The sequence below is a fragment of the Poeciliopsis prolifica genome, unplaced genomic scaffold, assembly GCF_027474105.1.
Source record: "Poeciliopsis prolifica strain line A6 unplaced genomic scaffold, Auburn_PproV2 SCAFFOLD026, whole genome shotgun sequence".
Taxonomy (NCBI): domain Eukaryota; kingdom Metazoa; phylum Chordata; class Actinopteri; order Cyprinodontiformes; family Poeciliidae; genus Poeciliopsis; species Poeciliopsis prolifica.
Genome location: NW_026562401.1, coordinates 5,600,841 through 5,623,838, shown reverse-complemented (window position 1 = coordinate 5,623,838; position 22,998 = coordinate 5,600,841). Strand labels below are relative to the sequence as shown.

At 39.3% G+C, this 22,998-nt stretch overlaps 1 protein-coding gene across 2 annotated transcripts in view; it reads right to left on the bottom strand.

The window, feature by feature from the left end:
• The window catches only part of clcn1b (chloride channel, voltage-sensitive 1b), a 30,056-nt gene extending 7,383 nt beyond the window's left edge, over nt 1-22,673 (bottom strand). The window contains exons 1-11 of one of the 2 annotated variants that reach the window (XM_055047693.1): nt 22,235-22,673; nt 8,232-8,457; nt 7,176-7,307; nt 6,914-7,042; nt 6,644-6,777; nt 6,200-6,277; nt 3,767-3,845; nt 2,111-2,236; nt 959-1,043; nt 722-823; nt 96-180 (exon numbers count right to left, since the gene is read on the bottom strand). In XM_055047693.1, coding sequence (XP_054903668.1) covers nt 96-180; nt 722-823; nt 959-1,043; nt 2,111-2,236; nt 3,767-3,845; nt 6,200-6,277; nt 6,644-6,777; nt 6,914-7,042; nt 7,176-7,307; nt 8,232-8,457; nt 22,235-22,285 — 1,227 coding nt within the window. In that variant the 5' untranslated portion in view covers nt 22,286-22,673. Of the gene's footprint in view, nt 1-95; nt 181-721; nt 824-958; nt 1,044-2,110; nt 2,237-3,766; nt 3,846-6,199; nt 6,278-6,643; nt 6,778-6,913; nt 7,043-7,175; nt 7,308-8,231; nt 8,458-11,081; nt 11,144-22,234 lie in introns of those variants that run through there. The other variant, XM_055047694.1, reaches the window with a different exon arrangement.
• Between the last annotated feature and the right edge of the window lie 325 nt (nt 22,674-22,998).

The following is a 22,998-nucleotide window of genomic DNA, read 5'->3' as shown; positions in this document are numbered from 1 at the left end:
TCTAATATGCACCTAATCAGTCCAACACTCAATTATGTGTCTGTTTTAGATGGAAACATAGTTAAAGGAATGAAAAAAGTGAGTTTGCATCTCACCTCTCCAGCCATGAACTGCCCAAACCCAGGAGGAAATGTGAAGGTGGCAATGATGAGCGTCACCGCTCCTGGGTAGATCAAACGACTGCAAGGGTACGCAAACACAGACTCGTTAGGAGTAACATTGTATTTTCAGATGCTAACTGCACTGTGTGTCATTTAAATTAGCGCCTGTTTGTAACCAGCACTGACTGCACGAGTCTCCTGGCGCTGCAGCTCACCGCTCCCTAATGGTAAAGCCTAATGTTCCCTGACTGCATAGTCCCAGAGGATAAGTGAATCTCCCCATTGAGTGAATAACTGGGTGTAAGGTTGTTAAGGCTTTGCTGCTCTCCTGGCCAGTTTGGTGAGACTGATGAGTTGAGAGAGTGGAGCTGAGACACATTACGAGGAAATGGATCTAAATGCACAAATGGTTTCCGTTTCAGGGAAACCGTTTCTGCAACAATCACTGCAGTTTTAGAGCCGAGCGCCGCAGTCATTTGCAGCACCAGGGAGAGAAACATCTGTACACTATGTGTGTGTGTGTGTGTGTGTGTGTGTGTGTGTGTGTGTGTGTGTGCGTGTGTGTGTGTGTGTGTGTGTGTGTGTGTGTGTGTGTGTGTGTGTGTGTGTTGGGATCTTACTGTTTGGTTAGAAAGCGTGTGAGAGCGGTTGGTCTTCTCATGAAGAGAACCACCTGTCGGTTTAAGTAAACAAAAAACGCTCCCAAAAAGCCACAGGAGATGCTGAAACATGAAGAAGACTTCAAGTTTAGTTCACCAAGAGTCCAAAGTCCATTTTGCGAAAACATATTAAGGTTAAGTACTCAAAAACATAGTGTTTGCAGCACACACATGTACAAGTATTAACAACATCCTCACCCGATGATTGCAAATGCTGGTAATTCCTGCAGGTCAAAGGGGAAATCCATCCTGAAGTTGGTTTTAAATAGAGCTGTGATTGTGACTGAGAAAAGTGGAACAAAAATAATTACATAACAAAAAAGCGTTAAACAATAGAGATAATTACAGCAAGCAGCTACTGCTCTACTCGCACACTATTTAGAGGAAAATTTACACAATAAAGTTTGAAGTGAAGTTTTGATGATTGGGCAGCACGGAGGATTAAAAATAGACATGTGGTAAGGCAACAGCTTCTGAAAGTCAGGACTAATAGTCCAGTGAAATATTCAGATCTAGAAAAAAGGTCCCACTGCACTGAACTCCAATGAAAACCTCCTGGTTATTCCACCAAATATTGATTTCTGAACTCTTCCTGAGTCAAAATATTAGTCTTGTTGTTTCTAAATGAATCTGAACTTGTTTTCTTTGTATTATTTGAGGTCATTTATCGTTTTCACCAAATACAAAACTTTTGCTTGGAATTTCAGACATGTTTCAGTAATTCATAGCATAAAAGAGCAAAGTTCATTTTACTCAAACATATACATTTAAAAAGTAAAATCAGAGAATTGATCATTTTAAGAGGTCTCTTCACTTTTTTCCAGAGCTGTAGATATAAAATTTATTGCTAAATAGCGAAAATGGAGCCTGAGGGTCAATAAGTCTACAAAACAATCTCAGGGATTTTGAATACAGCTTCTACTAAGGGTGCCAATAATAATGCAGGGCAATGTTTTGTCTGTGTAATGTTTCAGAAAAAAATACGTAAACATATCTAAGTTTATTAGTTTTAATGATCAAACAGCATTGAATGAGGTTCAAATATGTGCATCTTTGTGAAAGGAAAGTCTACAAAGTATGGACTTAAAGTTTGTGAAATGTTAAACGTAGTTAACTTTTTCTAAATGTTGGCATTTTGTGTCGTAGAGAAACAAACAACATAATTTAAATACTGGATGGTGCTGCTGAAGCACTTTTATAGAATGAGTGATGACTTCAAAAGTTTAAGCTTTATCTCAAGAAGCAAATTCTACTTAGCTGCCATGCTCAACATTTTTTTTTGTGTGTGAAATGCAACCTCAGCGGTCTTTCCACAGCAGATTGTGTGTTCGTGTGGAGCAAGCTTCTCACCAGCATCCTTGTTCCAAACAGAAAGCACCCTGAATATGAAGGCACTGAATGTGGCAGCAAAGTATCCCCGCCAGTAATTCCTCACAGCAAAGTAGGTAGACGTGACCTCAATACTGAACAGCACTCCTGGTGAGGGAGGAGGACAGGAGAGAGGAAAGACAGAAGGAGGAGGGATTACAGAGAGGAAGAAAATGAGGATGGATGGAGAGGTAATTGGGAGAGGGGAAAGAGAAGGTGAGAAAAGACAGAGATTAGTTTAAAATAGCAGAATGGGTCCAGAAACTAGTAATTATACTCAACAAGAGAACTGTGGGGAGTTAACAAACACACGTATACAAGTAATTACGCTGAGTAGCACACAAACACAAAAGAGAAATAAAATGAGACAAGAAACACAGTGAATAAAAAAAAAAACTGAACATAGAACAAGGATGAAAATATGTTTAAAGACCAGAGTATGCCAGGTTTTGAATTTTTTATGCCTTAGAAAGTGTCCAGAAGTTTCATACATTTTAGATAAACAGACTTTTATCCACCATCCACCATCAGGGAGGCATCTAATCAGTCTCAAATTCATTCTGCAGCAGAACGCTGAGCTTAAATATGCAGCTACAGTCACATCCAACAACCTTCGAGAAGTATGAGGCGAAGCTCTGCAGAAGACGTTTGCAAACTGAATAATAGAACACATTTATTTATACTTGAGCAAACTATTAAAAACTGAGGATTTTTGTGTTTTATTAATTGAGTGATTCTTTTGTAATTCTGGATTTCAGAAAAGCTTAAGAGTCCAAATTACCCAAGTTAGAAAACTACAAAGTTTCAGTAAATTTTCACGATAAAATAACTGGAAAAAAAATTACATTTAACATCAAAACTGATCTGATCTAACTACTGGAATTTTGCCAGCTGTGCAGTTATGTGAGGAAATTAGTGCACCTGATTAAATATTTAATTCTTTAAAAAAAATTTTTTTCAAATATTATAACATTTCAGAGGCTATTGGGCTCATTGTCAGATTCAGAAGCTGCTGAAATCACATTTCCGAAAGCCTGATGCGGCTGTTTAGAGCTCAAGCTTTTATTTCCTCTCACTTCACCAACCAAATTAAATGTCTGAGGTTTAAACTGGACAAATATTCATCAAAATGACAATGACATCCACCAAGAATCCATGCATGGTGGATGCATGGATGTAATGCATAGTTCGGAAATTTTAACACGATATGCCACAATGATGCACTACACACAGTAAAGTACACTGGATTTGAAGCTAAATAAGGAAGCTTATTTAGCTTCCTTAAGACAGGAGCTAAATAAGACACCTAAATAAATGTAAGTGTCTTATTTTGAATCATATTTCCTTACATTTATATGTGTACATTTTTATATAAGAGTTAACTTTCTCCCCTGTGTGGATTTATTTGTTGCCAAGACGCAATGAACTTCCAAACAATTACATTAACTTCATTTAAGCTATATAAATAGGTTTTTATTTTAGCATTTTAGCCTTGTGTTCAGAATCTAAAGGAGTTTTCGTTGTTTCTACATCTATTGTTATTCACACGTTTCAGGTGTACCTGAAGACACTCAGCACAACGACACAAGATTGGCGAGACGGTTCAGAATAAGTGACAGAGTGAAGTTTGTACAGTACCTCCTAGTGGAGTGCCGAAACAGCATCCCACCCCCACGGCACAGCCGACAGTCAGTATATCTGTGTAACCATATGGGTTCTACTGACACAGAAAACAGAGGGAGAGGAGGGAGGTAAAGAGGTGAGACAGGGATGAAAGCTCAGCGATGATACGGGGAGAAAATTAGGATGACAGTTGGAAGTAAGACAGGACAATAAGTTGGAGGGAAAAAGGAATAAAAGATCAAGGTGGAGAGAACAGGATGGAGAACCACAGGGGCGGAGGGAGGAGAACAATGACAGTGAGGGAGCAAAATGGAAGAAAGTGAATAAATAATGCTCACTAGAGTGTGATAAAAACTGACAGGGAGGGGAAACAAAGCAGCAAACGAAGATATAAAGAAAAAGATGAGCAGCGTTTAAAAAAACTGCGTCAAATAACCACATTGCCTTCAGATTTGGATCCATGCATCAAACAGCAGACTTGAAACCCTTCAAATAATTGTGACCAACATTGAATTAAACAAAAACTCATGTTTTCATTGTTGAGGCATAAAAAACTACACACATCTGTTCTTGCTTCCTCAAGACAGGAGCTAAACGATCACCAGCAGCTGCAAGCTTCTTATCAGAGCAGAAGTTTTGGCAGTCTGCTAGTCTGCAGGGTTCAGCTGAGTGTTCACATAATGCCAGGGCAGGAAGATACCAACAATGACTTAATGAAGCAAGTGTTACTGCCTCAGTATCCGGGAGTGTCTGTTTACAGACTACTTGAAATTTGTCAGTCAGAAAGGTTCAGAGAACGAAAGCTTCATTCAGCATATTAAATATAAAACGCTTCCAGGTAAGGATTAAAAAAATACTGAAAGATGAGGATCATTTAGGAAAATAAAGATTTTTTTTTATCTAACATGAAAAAATTATTGCTGTTACTTTCCATGAAATCTTATTATGAAAGTTATTACAGATAATCTCATAAAATTCCCTTATTAAGTGCTTTTTGTCTACAGCAAAGCCAGACAAAATCGTTTCATTGCTCGTATTCTCAAAAGCTGCTTAGCCCCAAAAGGCCTGTTCTAGTGCCTGAAGAAATGTAAACAAAGACAGCTACTGTGCTCATTATCAGGAGATCCCTGTTATATTTTATAATGCACAGCTGAGAAATTAATACACCTGGTTATTGATCATAGTTTGGGTTTAAGTTGGCAGCTGTTTGTAAACATGAGTTTACAAATTATGAATGGGGTGGGATGAATTTAGAGTAATTTATGTACATGTTAAAATAGAGAAAAGTCATATACAATTCAGTGTTCAGAAGTATTAAGAGGTTAAACTCTTTATTTGTTCTGTGCCATGTTTACAGAGGAAGATAGAGGTCAAATATCTTATCTGAGCTTCAGATGATTCTTCAGAAGAGCAAAGCTGTCTGCAGAATTGCATCTGATTGGTTGGTGAGACTTGCCTCCTATAGGAGCAGCAAAACAGGTGGCCACTCCCACTGCACACGCACACACCAGCAGGTCCTTGTTATGAATGTCACTCTGGGGTCAGGCGTAACACAAGCAAGCAGGGGCGAGCCAGAACCAGGAGAGTGGGGGAAGAGGGAGACGGGGACATGGGAGATCACTGTTAATACACATGCCAGACATCATGGTCACACTATTAATACAGACACAAACACAGGCGAAGTGTGAGAGACAATCAAAACAAAAGCAAACTGGAAGGGGAAAGCAGGAGCTGGGCAGGACAAACACACACACACACCCCTACACACCCCCACACACACACACAAACACTGAAAATCAATTACAGGTTTCCCATTTTAAGCCATTTCAATATATATATACAAACTGTTTTTTACAGATTCAAAAACAGACTTTTCAGTGGGAATCCTGTAAGTTTAATGATGATGATAACACAAACAATACAGAAAATTACAGAGCCTAGCAAAAGCATTGAAAACCCTCGACTCTTTGCACATTTTGTCACATTAAACTTAAGATTAAAATTAAACTTTATAGTATTTTATTAGCATTTTTGGTGGTAAATCTACACAAAGCAGTGCATAAATGTGAAGTGGAAGGTATATGAAGTGTGCACCATTGTGTTTAGGAGTGGTTGGCTCAAGGTGATGGAGGCGGTAGTTTCCACTCTTAGCGTCTTGTGTTTTGGCCAAAACGTTGAACATTGCTACACTTTTCAAATTAAAAAATGTTTCTCATATTCCTTCTGCTTCACAGATATACACTACTTCATTCTGTGACATGAAATCCAAATAAACTAGAATACAGTCTGTGCTGATAACCTGACAAAATAGAAAAAAGTTCAAGAAGTATGAATGCTTCTGCAAAGCACCGTACAAACCCAGCAATCCTCATCTAATTTAGTGTTTTGATTGCTTTTCCATAAACCTGGTGATCAAAGAGCAGTTTCTTGGTCAGGTCTTCAGCTTACCTCATACACTCCAGAGAAGATGGACATGAATCGACTGAGCACCGCGGCACAGATACTGGCTATGTGGACAAACGGACCCTGGAGGTGAACAGAGTGCATTAGAGTTACTGGACGGGTTTTCACACAGTCCAGTTTCAGTGAAACAAAAGGATCCAGACTGGGACGTGAATCAGAACAGATAAATCAGTGAGTAATTGCTGAATGTGACAGCTGTCCCGCTACTGTAATGGAGAAAATGAATGTACTCCGTTGAATAATTTGCCTCGGTCCCGTGAGGCGAGGGAGTGAGGGGAAACATGACAGAAGTTGATTTATTACTCACAGGCTGGAATGAAAGACCGGATAGAGCGGTAGAGAAAGACAAGACTACAGGCTGATCTATAATAGATGCGTGGTGACAGAGCAATCTTGAAGGTAAAGAGGTTAAAAAGTGGGTCTGTTAACCTCTTTGCCCACTGGCATCCCGCTGCCGAGAGCAGCAGTCAGGCCGATGACTTTAGCTATGAAGGCTTTGAGGGTCAGGTACTCTTTCAGGACGACGCCTCTCAGGATGGTTTTGAGCTCAGGGATGCCAGAACCTGTCAACAAAACAAAGAAAACACACCAAACGGTGAACAAACTATCGCAGCTACGTCAGTAAAAGTAAAGTTACGTTTTCAAACGATGAAACAAACGGAGACAGAGAAGAGGTAGAGAGAGACAATGAGAGCTAACCGATGGCCTGAGGGGAAACCAGATGACAGAAGAGCGAGGCAAAAACGATGAGGATTATGGGATATGTAACCCAGGCAAGGTACTGCAGCGGCACATTGCCCTTAAGTTCTCCATGTATCCATTTGTAGGCTTTAACACAAAAGAAAAGCAACAACTACATATGAGAAAAAACATGGTGAATATCTGCTGCAGCACAATGAAACCGCTATGAAAATACAGATTTAATAATAATAATCATCAGAGTAAATGTGACCAGGGATACCTTGTAGACTCTTGGCACTGGCGTAGTCCATGCTCCAGCTGACCAGAGCCATAGTCAGACCCAGAAGGATCAAAAATATCCAGTCCTCCCCCATCTTCGTCACAATATACCGCCTCACCCGAGCCAAACAGTCTGGGCCAGAGAGATGAAATTATTGAGTCACATTCAAATCTACTGCAAGCATAAACTGATTCAATTACAATTTTGGTAATTGGATCTAAAAGGGACACCAAGACGATTTTAATATCGAACCTAAAATGATCTGAGTTGTTTGCAAGTTTAGGAAATCTTAGAAAAAGCATAAAATACAAAATGAAGATTGAAAAAGCTTAATATTAAGGCATATATTTTCATTTTGTTAAACCCAAAACATGACCTCAGGTTCACATCATCTGTTTGACTTTAGTTAAAAAAAACTGAGGCACTCCAAATGAAAATCTGACTTGTTCTCTGTCTTTAGCTCTATCCATAGTCTCATCATCTGTGACCAGTTTCTCTGTCTTTTCTTAAAAAGAGTATCAATACAGCATGATACTGCCACCGCCGTGTTTCACCCTGGAGAAGGCGTGTTCATGGGGGACGTGTACAGGACGTCCTTCCTGCCTGGAACCATCAACATCTACAACAATTCTTTGAAGAACCTTGGGTAATACAAGTAACAATTATATTTATTTTTGTTTTGAGATTAGTACAGTATTTATTTTATTAATTCAAATGCACATTTTAATTTACTAATGATGTATAGCTGTGCATTTTGTTTTCCGTCCTGCTGACGGCATCAGCTCCTCTCAGTCATTCTGATCTCGGGGGCTTAAAATTCTACCTTAAGTCCTTCTGGTATTAAAGTTCTGTATCACATTTTATGAGCTTATCGTGTGGCATGTAAAATCATAATGTGCAAAGCATTCAGAAACCGATGCTGTACAATAATCTCTCTGTCACAGCAGAGCTGTGCGATTAAAGAATTTTGCTTTCACTAAATACAGGCACAAACTTGCAAAATGAAAGCGACGATAACGAGGCTGCAGGTTTGGAAAAGTCGCCGGCGTTGCTCACCTTGGCATTTGGAGTAGGGCTGAGGCTTCTTGGTGGAGGAGTTGTGGCTTTGATGTGACTCCAAGATGGCCGGGTTCTGTTGCAGGTGATGCCGCCGGCCGAGGCCTCTGCGGCCCGTGGCTGAGGCGTTTTCCCCGGCTTGTCTTCTCCATTGTCTCTCTGTCAGCAGTCGGGCGGCCTCCCGTCGGGCAAAGTTTCCAAGCTGCTCCCTGTACTCCCCGTACAGCTGTAACGCAGGGGCAAGACCGAGGGTCACTGAGAAACACAAAGCACTGCCAAGAAAACCTTCTGTTTGCAGAAAACAGGACTCAGAGAAAAGTTGGGCGAAATCCACAAGCCAGGGGAAATGGTTTTGGAGAGCAATAAAAGGAGATCTACTCGTGTGAATCCTGGATTATAAAAAAGAGATGTGAATTTGTGCCTTATGTGGAAAGGGATACACATCAGCCTGAATACCTTGACAGACAAAAATAGACAAATATGGCATCGAGAATGGAAAAACCCCTCCCTGAGTGGAGGAAGAGGCTGAACAAGAGCCCGAGGAGGAGACCCTGGAGGAGAAAACACATGCCACATCTTCTTCCGACTGCACGCCTGCTTTACGCCTACAACCACAGGGCCTGGCACACACGACACCTTGCGATCAGTTTGCAGAGCCCTCGTTAAAACCGCAGGAGCTGTAAAATGCTGCAGAGGCTCCGAGCTGCAACCAAATCCTGGAGATCACATGCATCCCACCACTCAACCTAAAAAATCATAAGGAGGGCTGGCTGCCACGCATTTCTGTCTCATGTTCACACAGGAAAGGAGAGCTGACACATCCAAGCACGAGGCCCTGCAGGATGCACTCTCAGCTTCCAAGCAGATAATTTCCCGATGAAATCACAATATGAAGGTACAGGGACAATCTGCGAGCTCATCTACTGGGAGAAGTTTCAGCCTGTCGGGGACAAGTTGTTTTTTTTTTTTATTAGGAAACATTTTCTTCAGATTTTCTTCCTTTTACAACCAGCCCCACTGTGATAACTGACTCACTACAACCACATGACAAAGTGACTAATATAGAAGTTTATAATTAATACATGAATGCACCACATAGCAGGTGGCCATGCAGTTACTGCCACAGGCTTTTGAAGCCTCTAAATCATCTAGTGAGTTATTTTAAATCTCGTTAAACACCACACATCACCATCAGTAATTCGGAACATCAGCTGCATCCATGCCAGGATAGACGACTCAACCTCATAAAAAATTACTTACACAAGACCCGAAACTAGGAATCTGAGTTTTGCTTTGGATGTTTTCAATCGTGTTGAAGTCCTGATGCTGTCGAAGTGAATGTCATCAACAGTGAACTACTCCCAATTTGACTGATAAAAATGTAATTTTTCCTTTCTTTAAGGACCGATTCCAGTCACTTCCTGAATTACTTTGTTAAAATTAATGAACTATTTAGTGTTCATTTATTTTATTTTAATATGAATTCAAAAACCTATAATTGCATCATTTTTAAAGAACAAATATCCTCCCACAAAATGTTTCTAATAGGATCTTATTTTGACGTAAGGTTTTTTTTTTATTGTTAACCAAATTCAAATGCTCCTCATTATTGAAAGTTACTCTAGTACTTCAGCTTTTTAAAGAAAATTGTGCAAGATCCTTCTTGTTTCTCTAAAAATAATAATAAAAAAGCAGATGGATTTTGTATATTTTGGCATAGAAATTAAAACTTTGTTTCTCAAGGATGCTTTTAAAATGACTTCAGGAGTTTGTTCAGTGGACAGAAAATCAAACATTGAAAGTCATTATTCATTATTTTGGATCTCATCTGGTTTTTATTTCAGTTCTTGTTTTAAACGTCTTCATTTTAGACTAGTTAGGATTAACAAAAGTTGCTTCTGTTTGCAAAATGGGAAACCCAGATGATGATATCAGAGCTCTGTAATTTCTGATTAATGGTGAATTCTCTTCACTTGGGTAAACTGAAGGCCCTATGCAGATGTATTTTAAGACTCCAAACATATTGTTCCCTAGTATAAAGAAGTCAGACAAGATATCAGCAGTGAATATCATTGGCTACAATTTTCAGATGCATGAAAGCGTCACATTCATGAGTTTAAATGAAGGATAAATACCATGGGAATGTCCAGCTGTGTCACAAAGAGGAAATGTTTTAGTAGAAAATGTGAGTATCAGTCCCAGAACAAAATCAATAGACCTTGTGAAGATGCTAGCTGAAGCTGGTCAGACTAAGAAAGTGATTCTCCACAGTGAAATAAGTTAAATATGTGTCGCACCGACATGAGCTGAAAGGCCACTCAGAGAGGAAGCAGCAGCAAAGCAACAAGGAAAAGACAAGCTACAGTTTCTGAATTCACTCAGGCACAATAACTTCATGTTTTTGGACATGTCCTCTCCTATGGTGTCCAAAATAAAAAAATAAAAAAAAGCCAGATTTTATGCAGACCAAAGAAAATCAAATCTAAGATCAAAAACGTTATAATTGAAAAACAATAATCTCACATGTTTTCTCAGGAAGGAGTCAGCAGGTTTGAGAAATGATAAAGTAATTTTGATACCTAATTTAACAATGGACTTTTTTTTTAATGCAAAAATGACTATTTTTAGATTTATGCAAGTAAATTAGAAACATTTCTGAAAAGAAAGATTTTTGGAGATAAAATATATTTTAATGTAAACTGAAATGCATTGACTTATTTCTACACCTTATTGAAATGAAAAAAAAAAAGAGTTGGTAAAAAACCATTTAGCTCCTTTCAGGGGGGAATAAAAGCAATGAAATAAAGTCGTCCTCCGTCTACATGGAGCCTTTGACCGTGGCGGTTTTACCTGTTCTTCATCAGTTGTCTTCAGCATGATGTGGCAGCAGCTCTGGTGCTGTTCTGTCTCTCATCACACTCTGCAGGCGAGCTCACCACCACCAACACTGATATGCTACACATTAACATGGGAACGCTAATCCATCAACATCATCAAACAGCTGCTGGCACCAGGCACTGCCGAAACCAGGGACAGTGACAACAGGAACCTGGAGGATGAAGAACTGCCAGCGAAACATTTTACTTCCTGCTCCAGAACAATGGAAAGCAGGCAGAATGCTCTTGCATTATGTTGGGTATTCATTGGGGAAGTAATTTGTGGTGGAGCTTTACAGCCAGCTGGTTTTGAATCTACTCAACATAATTGGGCCCTTTTTAAAAAAGTTTGTTCTCTAACAATACGATAAAGGCTCATTGAGCTCTTCACCAAGTCACACTTCCTCTTGGTACAGGGTTGCCATTTCATACATAAACAATTGCAAATCAGTTTATTTCTATAGTTAAGCCTTTTGATGAATTATGGAGATCTCTCATATAATTCAGTTTAACTTTATTTGTTCCTGTTTACAGATCTCTTTCTGATCCCTCATACACGTTCTACGTTTTGAGCCCTTCTTTAGAGGAGAGCATAATCATGTATGAGAGTGGCATAGTCAAAGTTCAGAACTAAGTACAATTAAGAATCTGTAACAAAACATCAGAACCTGTGTTCGCATTGACGTGCTCTCCGTTCAACCTGACTCAGCTCGGAAAACACTTTCAGGTTTTCAACGAGCAAAACTGACCTGCTGCTGAAACTGTTATTTTCCTTCCTTTTCACAATAAAAGAACCGTCCGTGTTAATCTAGCTCATAAAATCCCGTTCAAATACACTAAAGTTTGTGCTTGCAGCAAGGCAAAGTGTGAAAAAGTTCACTGAATGTGAATACTTTTACCAGGTAGTGTAAGCCGTTGAACAAATGAGCTGGTGACAGCGTGAGAAGGCTGCCGCAGCCAGGATTTATTTCTGTATGGTCACTTTGGTTTCTCTCAGCCTTGTGTGTTCAATGTCAGCGTTTGACCTTGTAGGCTCAGAGCACAGTGAAAAACACTGAGTTGATATCAGTGATTGAGTAACCATTTTTGTCACACGCTGCAACAGTTTTCTTTGGCTCTCACAAATCCGGACCAGCCGTCAAATGAAGTCTCTCTTCTCAGTCATCTTCCTTCATGTATTTGTTTCACTACAACAAGATTTCCTCATATCTCCTTAATTATTTCTCTCTTGAATTTCTCTGAGGAAACATGAAGGCAGCCAGGCGTATCTGCTCACCTCAGACATTTGGACCTCTCATTAGGAGCTAAAAGTGGGAAGAAAAAAAAACTTTCATAGGAAGTGAACTGCTTTGGTTGTGTTTTTGGGAATCCTAATTAGTGATAGAAAATGAAAAATCATGGACTATTCCCTTTTGGCTTACTTATAAATACAGGAAGGTAGAAACAATCTCTAGTGTTTGTTTTGCTGCCAAGCGATCAGATTTCTCAGTATTTCTCACTGATTTTCCAGTCAGATGCAAAGATTTACTTTGCAAAGATTGACTATGGTGCAGTGTGAAATTAAAATAAGAGGAAAGTCACAGCTGGGTGAAAACACAAACCAAACAAAAAAGAAGACGACGATAACAAAATAAAACATTGTGCAAAGACGTTGCACAGATAAATCAGCCTTCAGTTTCACAACCAATTTTTCAATCAAATATGTTCTTATCTCACTTAATTGTATACCAGAGAGAATACAATCCAACAAAACAGGAGTTTTCTTATTTTAAAAGGAAAAATTAGAAAACTGATAGACATAAAAATAAGGTGGCAACACAGAGAGAACAAGAAGTCTGATAACGTTCAGAGCAGCGTTCCCCTGAAACAGAATCTGAACTGATGAATTTGGTGGGAATTGATGGTTCTCAGTTCCCATCACTGTCTTCTGCAGGCTCCAGCTGTCAAATTGCAGTACATTGACACATCTACAACCACAGTACTAGAAAGTTCAGACGATGCTGTTAGGAAGCGATGCTTGTTTTAATTCTCCCAGAAAATGCCCATTGACGACCATCCAGTGTATTTTATGCAAAAATACCATTTTCATGTCTGTGTCTTTAGATTTATTTGAGAATCTGCACAAATTATGTCAGAAGGCTTATGTTACTTTAGACCAAATGTTTGATAATTTAAATAGATTTTTTTTAAGTTTTGAAGTTTATTAGGGTGAGATTTATATGTTCGTATTAATAAATTAGACTTCCACTCAAAGATCCAATTAATTCATTAATTTAATTACAGAAACTTGCCTGTAGATGCATTACAGATTTCAAATTCCTAAGAAAACTAGATTGTTTCATAAGAGCAGTAAGCGTGAGGCTTTACTGGACAAGTCCAGGTTGGTTTAATATGATTCTGTCCTGCTGGTTCTGATGTTTCTCATCTTTCTCTTGTGAGGCTGCAGAGGGGTTTAGCTCAGTGAGCTATGCTGCATTACTGGGCAGCAAATTCTCATTTTGTGATTTCTAGTCGAAATGCAAAATATGCTTTAATCTGGAAACTGAATTTAGGATGAAAAAGCAACAGTTCAACAGTTTTTCTCTTTGGTCCAGGCAACATATTTAGTTCAGGAGTGGTTAAACGTGGTAGTGTGGCCACTCAGTTCAGGATATGTCTGTCAGTGGCAACTCATTAAGCACAGACTTCAGACGCAAGACCACAACTCACTGATCTCTTCCAAATCCTTGCATGGGCTTCACTTCACAATCCTTTTATTAACTCCCAAACTTTTCCTACTGCACTTTTTCCTTCCACTCAACTTATTACAAACACGTTTGGATTCTGTCTGTGAACTACTGTCTTACTGAGCTATGACCTGCTGCGTCAATAACTGTCTGTCATCAAACTGTCCTTAAAACATGACAAAATTTGTGCTTCAAAATGATTTTTTGTTAGTTTCATGTAATATTTCATAAACTAAGGATTCTCATTAAATGGAAGTGATTATAATCAAGACAGCACAAATAAGTGCTTAAAATATTTTTTTTTTTATTCAAGTTACTTAATTAAACAACTTTCTCAGTGATAAATTAGTTAGGCTTAAAAATCAAAGTCCTTCAGCCAATAAAAACAGGAACAGGACAAAAAAGGAGAAAAAAACTGCAAAGGTTCACAGAAAATTTAAAAGAGATCTTCAGAAATCATTTTCCATCATCGTAATTTCCCCCTTACTTTCTGTGAGTTCATGCATTTTGTTGACTGAGAGCTTTATCATGTGTATGCATAAAGAGCAGGAAAGACCAACTAAATGTAAGTGAATAAATTATAATGTGCATCCCTTTTAATACGACGAGATGCCAAATGATGGCAATCATCCAGACGTTGATACTGCAGACATTGTGCAGTTCTAAAGTCTGACTCATTAGAAGCAAGCTGAAAGAAGCGAGGAATGACTCAACATTTTGGCACTGGCAGGAGGCCTGAAGGATCTCTCTGCTCTTCACCTTACCATGATTATACTTTTCACAAAAATAAAGAAATCCAACGTGAAAATTAACACACCCAGAAAGAAACTTTGCAGAGGGAAAGAGAGAAATTTGACCACAGCAGGAGCTGCTGGTAGAGGCAGAGGCTTGAAGGGCAGCCTGACATTGAGAGTTAATTAGACAAAATAAATGTACATTCCTGCATCTCGTCTTAGGAAAAACTGCATATTCATAAGAAATACACATGCAAACGTTTCTTCTATGTGTTCATAAGACTGGTAAATAAGAATCTGCGTCTATTGAAGGTTAACAAGAGCAAAGCCCCGTCCTGTAGCACAAGGTCACCAATACAATCTGACCCACTCACTGATCAGCAGATAAGCACACACACATTCCAAGAGTGCGTGTGTGTCTCCATATGCATACACTAATTAACCGGCACAATAACGATCCCATGGCTCATCCAAACACTGCTCAAGCTGTCATGTTTTAATTAAGGCAAGTCAGAGCCAAAAGGGGGAAAACACATAAAACCGAAGAATGCAACTTTACACCGAGTAACTCAGCAAGTCTAAATCAAATTTTTGGTTCAAAAATCAAAATCACATCTGTTTGTGCTAAAAACGTTTCTACTCTAAGAGAGAGATGTCCCAACAATCTGCCACATGGACACAAATCATCAAGTTTAAATGGTCGAGGGCCACAAAAATATGAGTTTTGCTTAATTAAAAATATTAATCAAAAATAAACTACATATGCTACATTTGAGTGAAACAAAGAAACCCATTTATCAGGGAAACGGATTTATAAATTATTGCAGATCCAAAGCATCAAACGGATTTTGTAGGTTTGCTTCATTACAGAGTAATAAAAACAATTTAGTTTTCAAATTTTTGCAGGGGTTCGGCTGATTTTTATTGTCTATTCTGAAAGACAAGAAAAGTATTTCCGTCGGTCTTTCCTTAAAAATATTTACCATATTAAAGTAGGTTTAAAACTTAATTTATTGCAGATTTGGGTTGTTCCAGGTCTGCTTCGGAGTAAAAATTGATGGATATTTGTGGTTCTATTTACTATGAAATTAAAAAGAAAGCAAGTTTCGATTTTTTTTAGCAGACATATATTTGTTGTCACTAATATTTCAATGAAAGGAAAAGTTTCCAACCTCATCTGTGCTGTGCTGGTGGATGAGGTATCATATGTACCATTCTTGAGTTTCTTCCAGGGGCCTCAGTGGGACTTTGGACACCCTCGCTCTAAGAGGAAACCAGTTAAATTACAAAGTGAGACTTACCAGAAACTGATCTATATTCAGAACCGTCTCAAACGTGTTGATGCGCTCTCTCATCTTCCCTGTCGATTTTTCTCTAAGCTGCTCCTGTTGCTCAGTCTCCAGCTTCTCTCCAAGTTGCAGTAAGCAGTCTGGATATCTGTCTTACATCTGTCCTTTGCTCTTTTTGACCAAGTGGAGGACACGCACCGAATCTGCCTCTGCACTGTACTGTAACTACAGTGAGTGACAGGTATGGTGAGAGCTGTACGCACACACTGAGGGGGAAGCAGCCGAGGTTAATATGCCACTTGAGGGTTGACAATAAAGTGTCAGCAGCTCTTAATTCAGAGGGGAAGTCTCTGAGTCAGGCGGCCGATCCAGCGACGTCCTGCAGCGAGATTATAAATGTTACCAGGATCTGAGCTGCAGGTATGAAAATAATACCTGCTGACTGAAAGGAGACCACAGTCGTGTCCAGTCTGCGTGGGGCTGGCTGCATTTTACTATAAGCACCTTCAGCATTGATGAAATGCTTCCCTAAAGCTTGATTTATCTCTGCTGTGATAAACATCTGATTTTTATTTTGTTTCCCTAAACTCTTCTGGCACTGATTTTTATTTTATCAGACTAAAAACATAAAAAAAAAATAATAAGACAGAATATTGAGCTTCTTGAAAAATTTGGTGTTATAAACTTGCTGTTTGGTCAAACCTTTTAATTTTTTTAGGTACAATTGTCCTCACACATTAACGTAAGAAAATGTGTTTATTTGAGTGATTTCTGAGCAAAAGAAACTAGTTTTTAGACTAATGCAGATGCAGTCAGAGCAAAAATTAAAGTAGTTTCTCTTTCACTTCTACGGCCTTATTAACCAGGATGCAATGAAGTTATGTAATCACTACCAGGCTTAAAATTATTCAAATGTTACTAAGTATATTCCACAGCTAAAAGCTTGGTAAGCCACCTTTATGAATGTCAATGAAGTCAATACTATGATGAGTTTATGCCGACGTTCTGGGCTTGGTTTTAATCAAACATCTTTACTTTACACTCCTCTGTCAAATTGACTATTTTCCAGAAATTTTGTTTATACAAATGCAGCTTTGAGAGAAAATGCTTTGTGCTTCTGCTTCCTCTTCTTTCAGCTGTTTTGTTGTAAACTTTGCAGTAGAATATGAGAATGTCTTCTGGTTTGACGGTTTTTCTGAGCATTAAATGGTCAGACATTGGAATAAAGTTGCTCACATGTCCACTATTACTGAGATTGTAAAGTTGTATTCTCTTGTCTAAATCAGCAAAATGGAAAAATTCTTGCTTTTGTTGAGGTAATCACAATTGCTGATGATTAGATAAATAAGTGTTTTGGATTAACAACGTCCAGATCCTCCATGATGACAAGTTGTCAAGGTAGATTCTACATTATGGTTTCAATTGTATTGTGTTATGGTAATAAAAACTGGAATTTATGTTACTGAGATTAACTCTGTGTGATTTTATTGAGGTATGAGGATTGAAATATTATTTAAGTCTTACTTTCAGGGATCTTTGAGGGCTGCTGGTCTTTTCTGCAATACCAAAACTGTGACCTGCCAGCAATGTCTGTCTAAATGAAAACATTTTTCTCCAGAGGACTCTAAATACACTGCATACAAGACTCTGTGAAGAGTTTGTTATTCCAAAAAATAAAAAAATATACAGGTTGCTTTGATCTTGATGACTCAGCTCAAAAGTAAGTAACAATTTTTCTTGGCAATTGTGTTGCAAAGTCTGCTTACTTCCCCTTTCTAGGGGACACGTTTGCAAAGAAAATGCATGTGTAGGTTCAGCAGCTGAGTTGCGAGAGGTTTATCTGAAGGTGGAGAACATAGATTATTAGCCTTAGGCATGCTGTTCCTGTCAGAGTGAACAACACAACCACACTGGCTGACGTGCAACAAAAGCTTTGTGAAGAAAACGGAGCGTGACCAAAGGTAGAGGTGCCAGGCTGTTTGTACGATTCTCACACTCATTGCTAAGACTTCTGTATGTTGGAAAAACAGTCAGTAGACTAAATGTTTAATAATGGTTTTCTAATAAAATTAACCAATCAAATCACTTCACACCAGAGCCACATTCACCCAATCACACCTACAAACCTACTAATTGATTGTGATTGGCAGGCAACTTGCAACACATTGAGAAAACCAAACTCACAACTTTTGGATTGCAGTCTGTCACCAATAGAAAGTACTCCTGAGTCAGGACTGCGGTACAGAATACATAGATCTGTAGACAAGTTAAGTGAGTTAACTCTCAGATCACAACTCATCAGACAACTGCTCTCCCAAATAAGTCACAGCCACCCCACAAACAAATCATCAAAAAGCTGATGTGTCAACTTGACTTAAAACAAATACTTCAAAACAATCGCTGTACAAGAAAAACAACAAACAAAAGATTAATTAAAAATATGCAAGAAAAATGAGAAATTACATTAAAAAGGTGAAACATTACCAAACCAATGTTTTAGTTGTTAAAACTATGTCATGAAGATTTGTTTTGAAAAAGATAAGCTTTGAAAAGATCGAGCTCCTCTGCCATCCAAGAATCAACCAATCAAAGCCAAGAGGAAGGTCTTAGCGCTATCAATCACACTTGTGAACGTGCTGCTAAATGTGCTAAACTTATCTAGTGCCGTATAAATAAGAGATGATGCCAAGCAATAATTAGCAGCAGGAAAAGCTGTTCAGCATAGGCAGAAAAGTTTTAGTCAAGTTGGGAGAATTAATAATGAAAAAATAAACAAATTGAGGACAAAACATTCAACAAAAAATTTTAATTATTTTTGTTCAGATTAAGAAAACATAACATATATATCCTTACTGTTTCATTCACCTTCTTGTCTTATCCCTAATATGAACACTTTTAAAATATATTAGAGATACATTTATACAACTTTGACGTTTGAATGAAAAAGTGAATTTTATGTAGCATTTTTTTTCTTTTTTTTCTAATCAGTAACTTAAAGATTTAACTTTTAATTTGATGTCACAGTAGCTGTTCAGTCTGGTTTGTTTTCTCTGCCACACTTTCTTTTTATTCCACCCTTAAGCCTCAGTAGCATCATAAATCAACCTGCAGCCTCAGTTTACAGGAAGCATTTCACTTGTTTTTCCACCCACCACACTACTCTAAAGGTTTCCCTCATTGGAAACCTGATTTTTGAAATGCCACAAATGGTTTCTGTCCAAACCGTCTCACCTGCGTCTGAACTCTCCCAGCAACCTTTCACCTTTCTGCCCTTCTGTTCCCCTCATCAAACTTTCCCTCTCACCACTGTGTGTCTTCATCCATCCATCCAACCCCACCCCCGAGCTGAAACCTTACTCGCTGATAATTTTAGCAAGCGTGTGACCCAATGTTCACTGACACACTTCTGTTTCACTCTCTCTAACGGTTTGTCATGCTTTTTTTTTTTTTCTTTCCTGCCCGTCTCTCCCAGAAGGCTTTTCCTGCGGACAGGTGGTGCGTTTTAACCTTTGCACCAAACAATGGCAGGTTATTGACACTATTTCATAATGTGCTGTCTGATCTCGAAGCTATTGATGTAACGATGTCATTATAGCGTCGTAACCATGTTCGTAATTGAAAAAAACATCCAGTGACAGCCACATCGTGTGAAGTTTAATGGCTTAATCGTCCACATCCCGGTCGTTCCAGCGTGCGAGATATTTGGCAGGTGAGCGATATCCCCCCTCATTTAGTGGCCTGTATTATTGGAGACTTATGAGATCTGTTCCACTGATCTGCTCCTCATACGGCCTCATTTTAGACCAAGCAATTCACATAAACTGTAACACACAACCAGCTGTATCAAGACGGGCTCTGAAATACAGTTCATGTGCGTCTGGAGAGCACCAATAAGCAGCACTGCGTTCTCGCCACCCTGCTCGAGTGAATCTGTCAGCGTCCTGAGGGTCCACAGAGGGAGCTTCCTCTTTGTTAAGGTCAGGGGTCGATGACAGCGGTGTCTCCTGGTGGAAGTCAACATAACACTGCCGAACCGCCATGCTTCAATTATCTGGTTTGCAGGTCAAAGGACATCCAAACTGAAGTGAAACAGACTAAAAATGCAACATTTTTTTGTTTGAGTTGAAATTCCTTGACTACAAATTATTTACTTTCCATTCTCTAAATATTCCTAACAAAAAAGTAAAAGTAATCATAATAAACTGCAACAATTACAATGAAAGAAAGTGTTAGTGGCTCTCAGACATTTTAGAATTGCACACCTTCACAGCAGGCTGCTCTGCTAATTTATTGATTACAGCTAATTTTACATTTTGTTGAGGGAAATAAATTCTTATTTCCATAAATTACTTAATTTTAGCTTAAGAAAACGTTTCAGAAAACGTTTATTATTCCTGCAGCAGAAGCTCCTCACACACACAAAATCTGAATTGAATATTCCTTTAACAAATATTAAAAGGGTTACTTACACACATGGCCCTCCGTATTTATAAAATAAACGTGCCTTATCTATCCCGGTAGTTCAACCTCAAAATGTTATGTTATTCACATTCAAATTTATGTTTGGAAAAAAACACAAGTATCAAGTAATTGAGAAGCAGGAGGAAAATAATACAGAAGCTATCTAAGTTGCTTATATATAATGTTATCAATCAAATCAATGCAGTTTTTAATCTGTTTCCTGGAAAACTGTATCAATCAGTCCCTCCAGTGTCTTGAGAGTTATTGTGAAAATTCATACAAAATCAACAAATTCCCACACTTTTATGCCTGAATAATTGAGAGTTTATTGCAGATTTTTCTCACAAATTGTCAAAAACTTTCTTACTTGTAAAAACAGCTTTTTCAGCTTTGATCAATGTTAGGTTGTAGTCCCTGATCTGTCACAGTGAGTCTTAAATAAGTGCAAATATAAGAATATTTGCAAATTAGTACCACAAACACTATTTGGTGCAAAAAAGAATCACAAAATTCTTGGAGGGACTGAACAGATGTTCATTGATATTTTAGCAGTTTGCAAACAGATTTTATCAATACATTCGGCACAACTGGCCCTTTAAGAACATTCAACATTTTGATTTGACCCCCTGATCTAGAGACTGGTGTTCTTCAAAAGAACAGCCAGTTAGTTCCTCTTTTCCTTCCTTTACATTTATTCACCACTTTTTGCTGCTGTATCACATAAAGTCCCAATGAAACCCTTTCAGTGCTGATCATGAACCAAATCTCAGTATGAACACTGCAATTAGAAGCTCTTTCTCTGAGCTACAAAAACAAATATGTCGACCTGAAGACACACGCCACCACATTCTGCTCCAGATCAATAAATGAGTCATATTGTGACAACCCATTAACAGCTCCACACATCAAACCCTCGGAGGCTTTTAATTCCTTCCGGACGCCACAGCAGAGTTTGCACCTGAGAGAGAGGAGTGTCACATCGCTGAATCGTTCGGCTTGTAAATAGCGTGACAAATTGAGATTTCTTATTTAGATCTGACTTGAGGGGTCTTATAGGGGTTCATGAGGACGGGTCATGGGGGTCAGAGATTCTCTTCGGGCGACGGGCCAGGAAAATAAGAAGAACTGTGACTCTGCTTACTTTGTCATTTACAAATTTGTTGGCTCTCCACCCAGCTGCTCTGGGCCGTGACTGCTCATTATCTTGTCTTATAATTCACAATCAAAGCTGCAGGAAGGGACAGTTTGAAGCAGTGAGTCCATTATGTCTGCAGCAGCAACACGCTGGATGAAAATAAGAAAGTCTGCAGTGCCCTCACACAATAACCCCCGGATGAGCGTTTTAACAGATGACATCGTGACATGGCCACATCTCAGCATGTATAGCTAACCTGTCTGCTCAGGTTTCCTGTATACAGTATTTATAACCACCAACACTTAAAAGGCTGCAGGATGAGTGGGAGTACAGGTGCCACAGAGAAATCCATTTTTTCCAGGATATAACCAGGGAAAGGTAAGAGTTCAAGAAGTGACTCAGCGTGTAAAAAAAAAAAAGAGAAAAATAATGGTTGCAGCTTTGATATAACTCCTGTTTATTGTTGAGATGACTTTCCATTTACCGGTTTCTCTCTGGCGTGGGCGTTATAAAGCTGCGGGTTTGTTAATGTGCTTGATACTAAATCCTGCTTAGAAAAGAAGCACAAAGACAGCAGATGGGGAATACTGATTGGACAAGAGGCCATGAAAAGTAACTATTGTGATATAACATGGAGGACAATTGAAAGAAAATGAGTAAAAGCAACAAACTTCACAGGGAAGTAACCAGAAAAGGAAAAACAGGCGAGTCAAGCTGTAGAGAAAGCTGCTGTAGAGGGGAACCGTGAGGATGAGTGAGAAGGTAAAGGCGGAAACACCTACCAGGGTCTGCTGGTATCTCAGAGCCTTCCTTTGCGACGCATCTGCAGCCATTGACACGCTGTCACTGATCCAAAAATAACCTCGCTGGACACCCCAGCATTTCCAACGGTGTTGGCAAACACCATGCACCACGCAGTCTTATACGTACACTCTTCACACCAGGTCAAATAAGCACACAAACATCTTCTGCTTCTCAGTCTCCTGGCTGAGGAGAGCGAAACACTAAGCGGATGAGACGACCGGTGAAGGCGCTCCTCTCCTGATGGTCCAGAGGCTGTGAGCGGCCCGGCTCCACTTCAGGACTGACGGACAGAAATGAGACGGACAGACAAAGCAGAGCAAAGCCATCTGATGAGGCAGAGAGGGACACAGCGCTTTCCTTTATTAGAACTGCAGACACCTAATAACACACACACACAAACAGAACTTGTTGCTCCTGCAGCACCCTCCCTACCAGCCAACCATTAGATGTGTGTGTGTGTGTGTGTGTGTTTGGATGGCCTGTTCTTGTTTGGACACCGGCGGTGGTGGGGGGTGGTAGCTGGAAGGGCACCCCTCACAGGGCTGCCCCTGCAACGTGAGCGAGAAGGTGCACATGACACCCCCTATGACAGCTCACACCTTACCAGCCAATGCAGCGAAGCATTCCCCCCTTACCCTCACATGCTGGGGCAGAGCCCTCATCCTTAAATGTACCCTAACACAGCAAACACTCAACCCGAAGAACCCCGCCTGTAAAGCCCTCTGCATGTTACCTGCAGCTG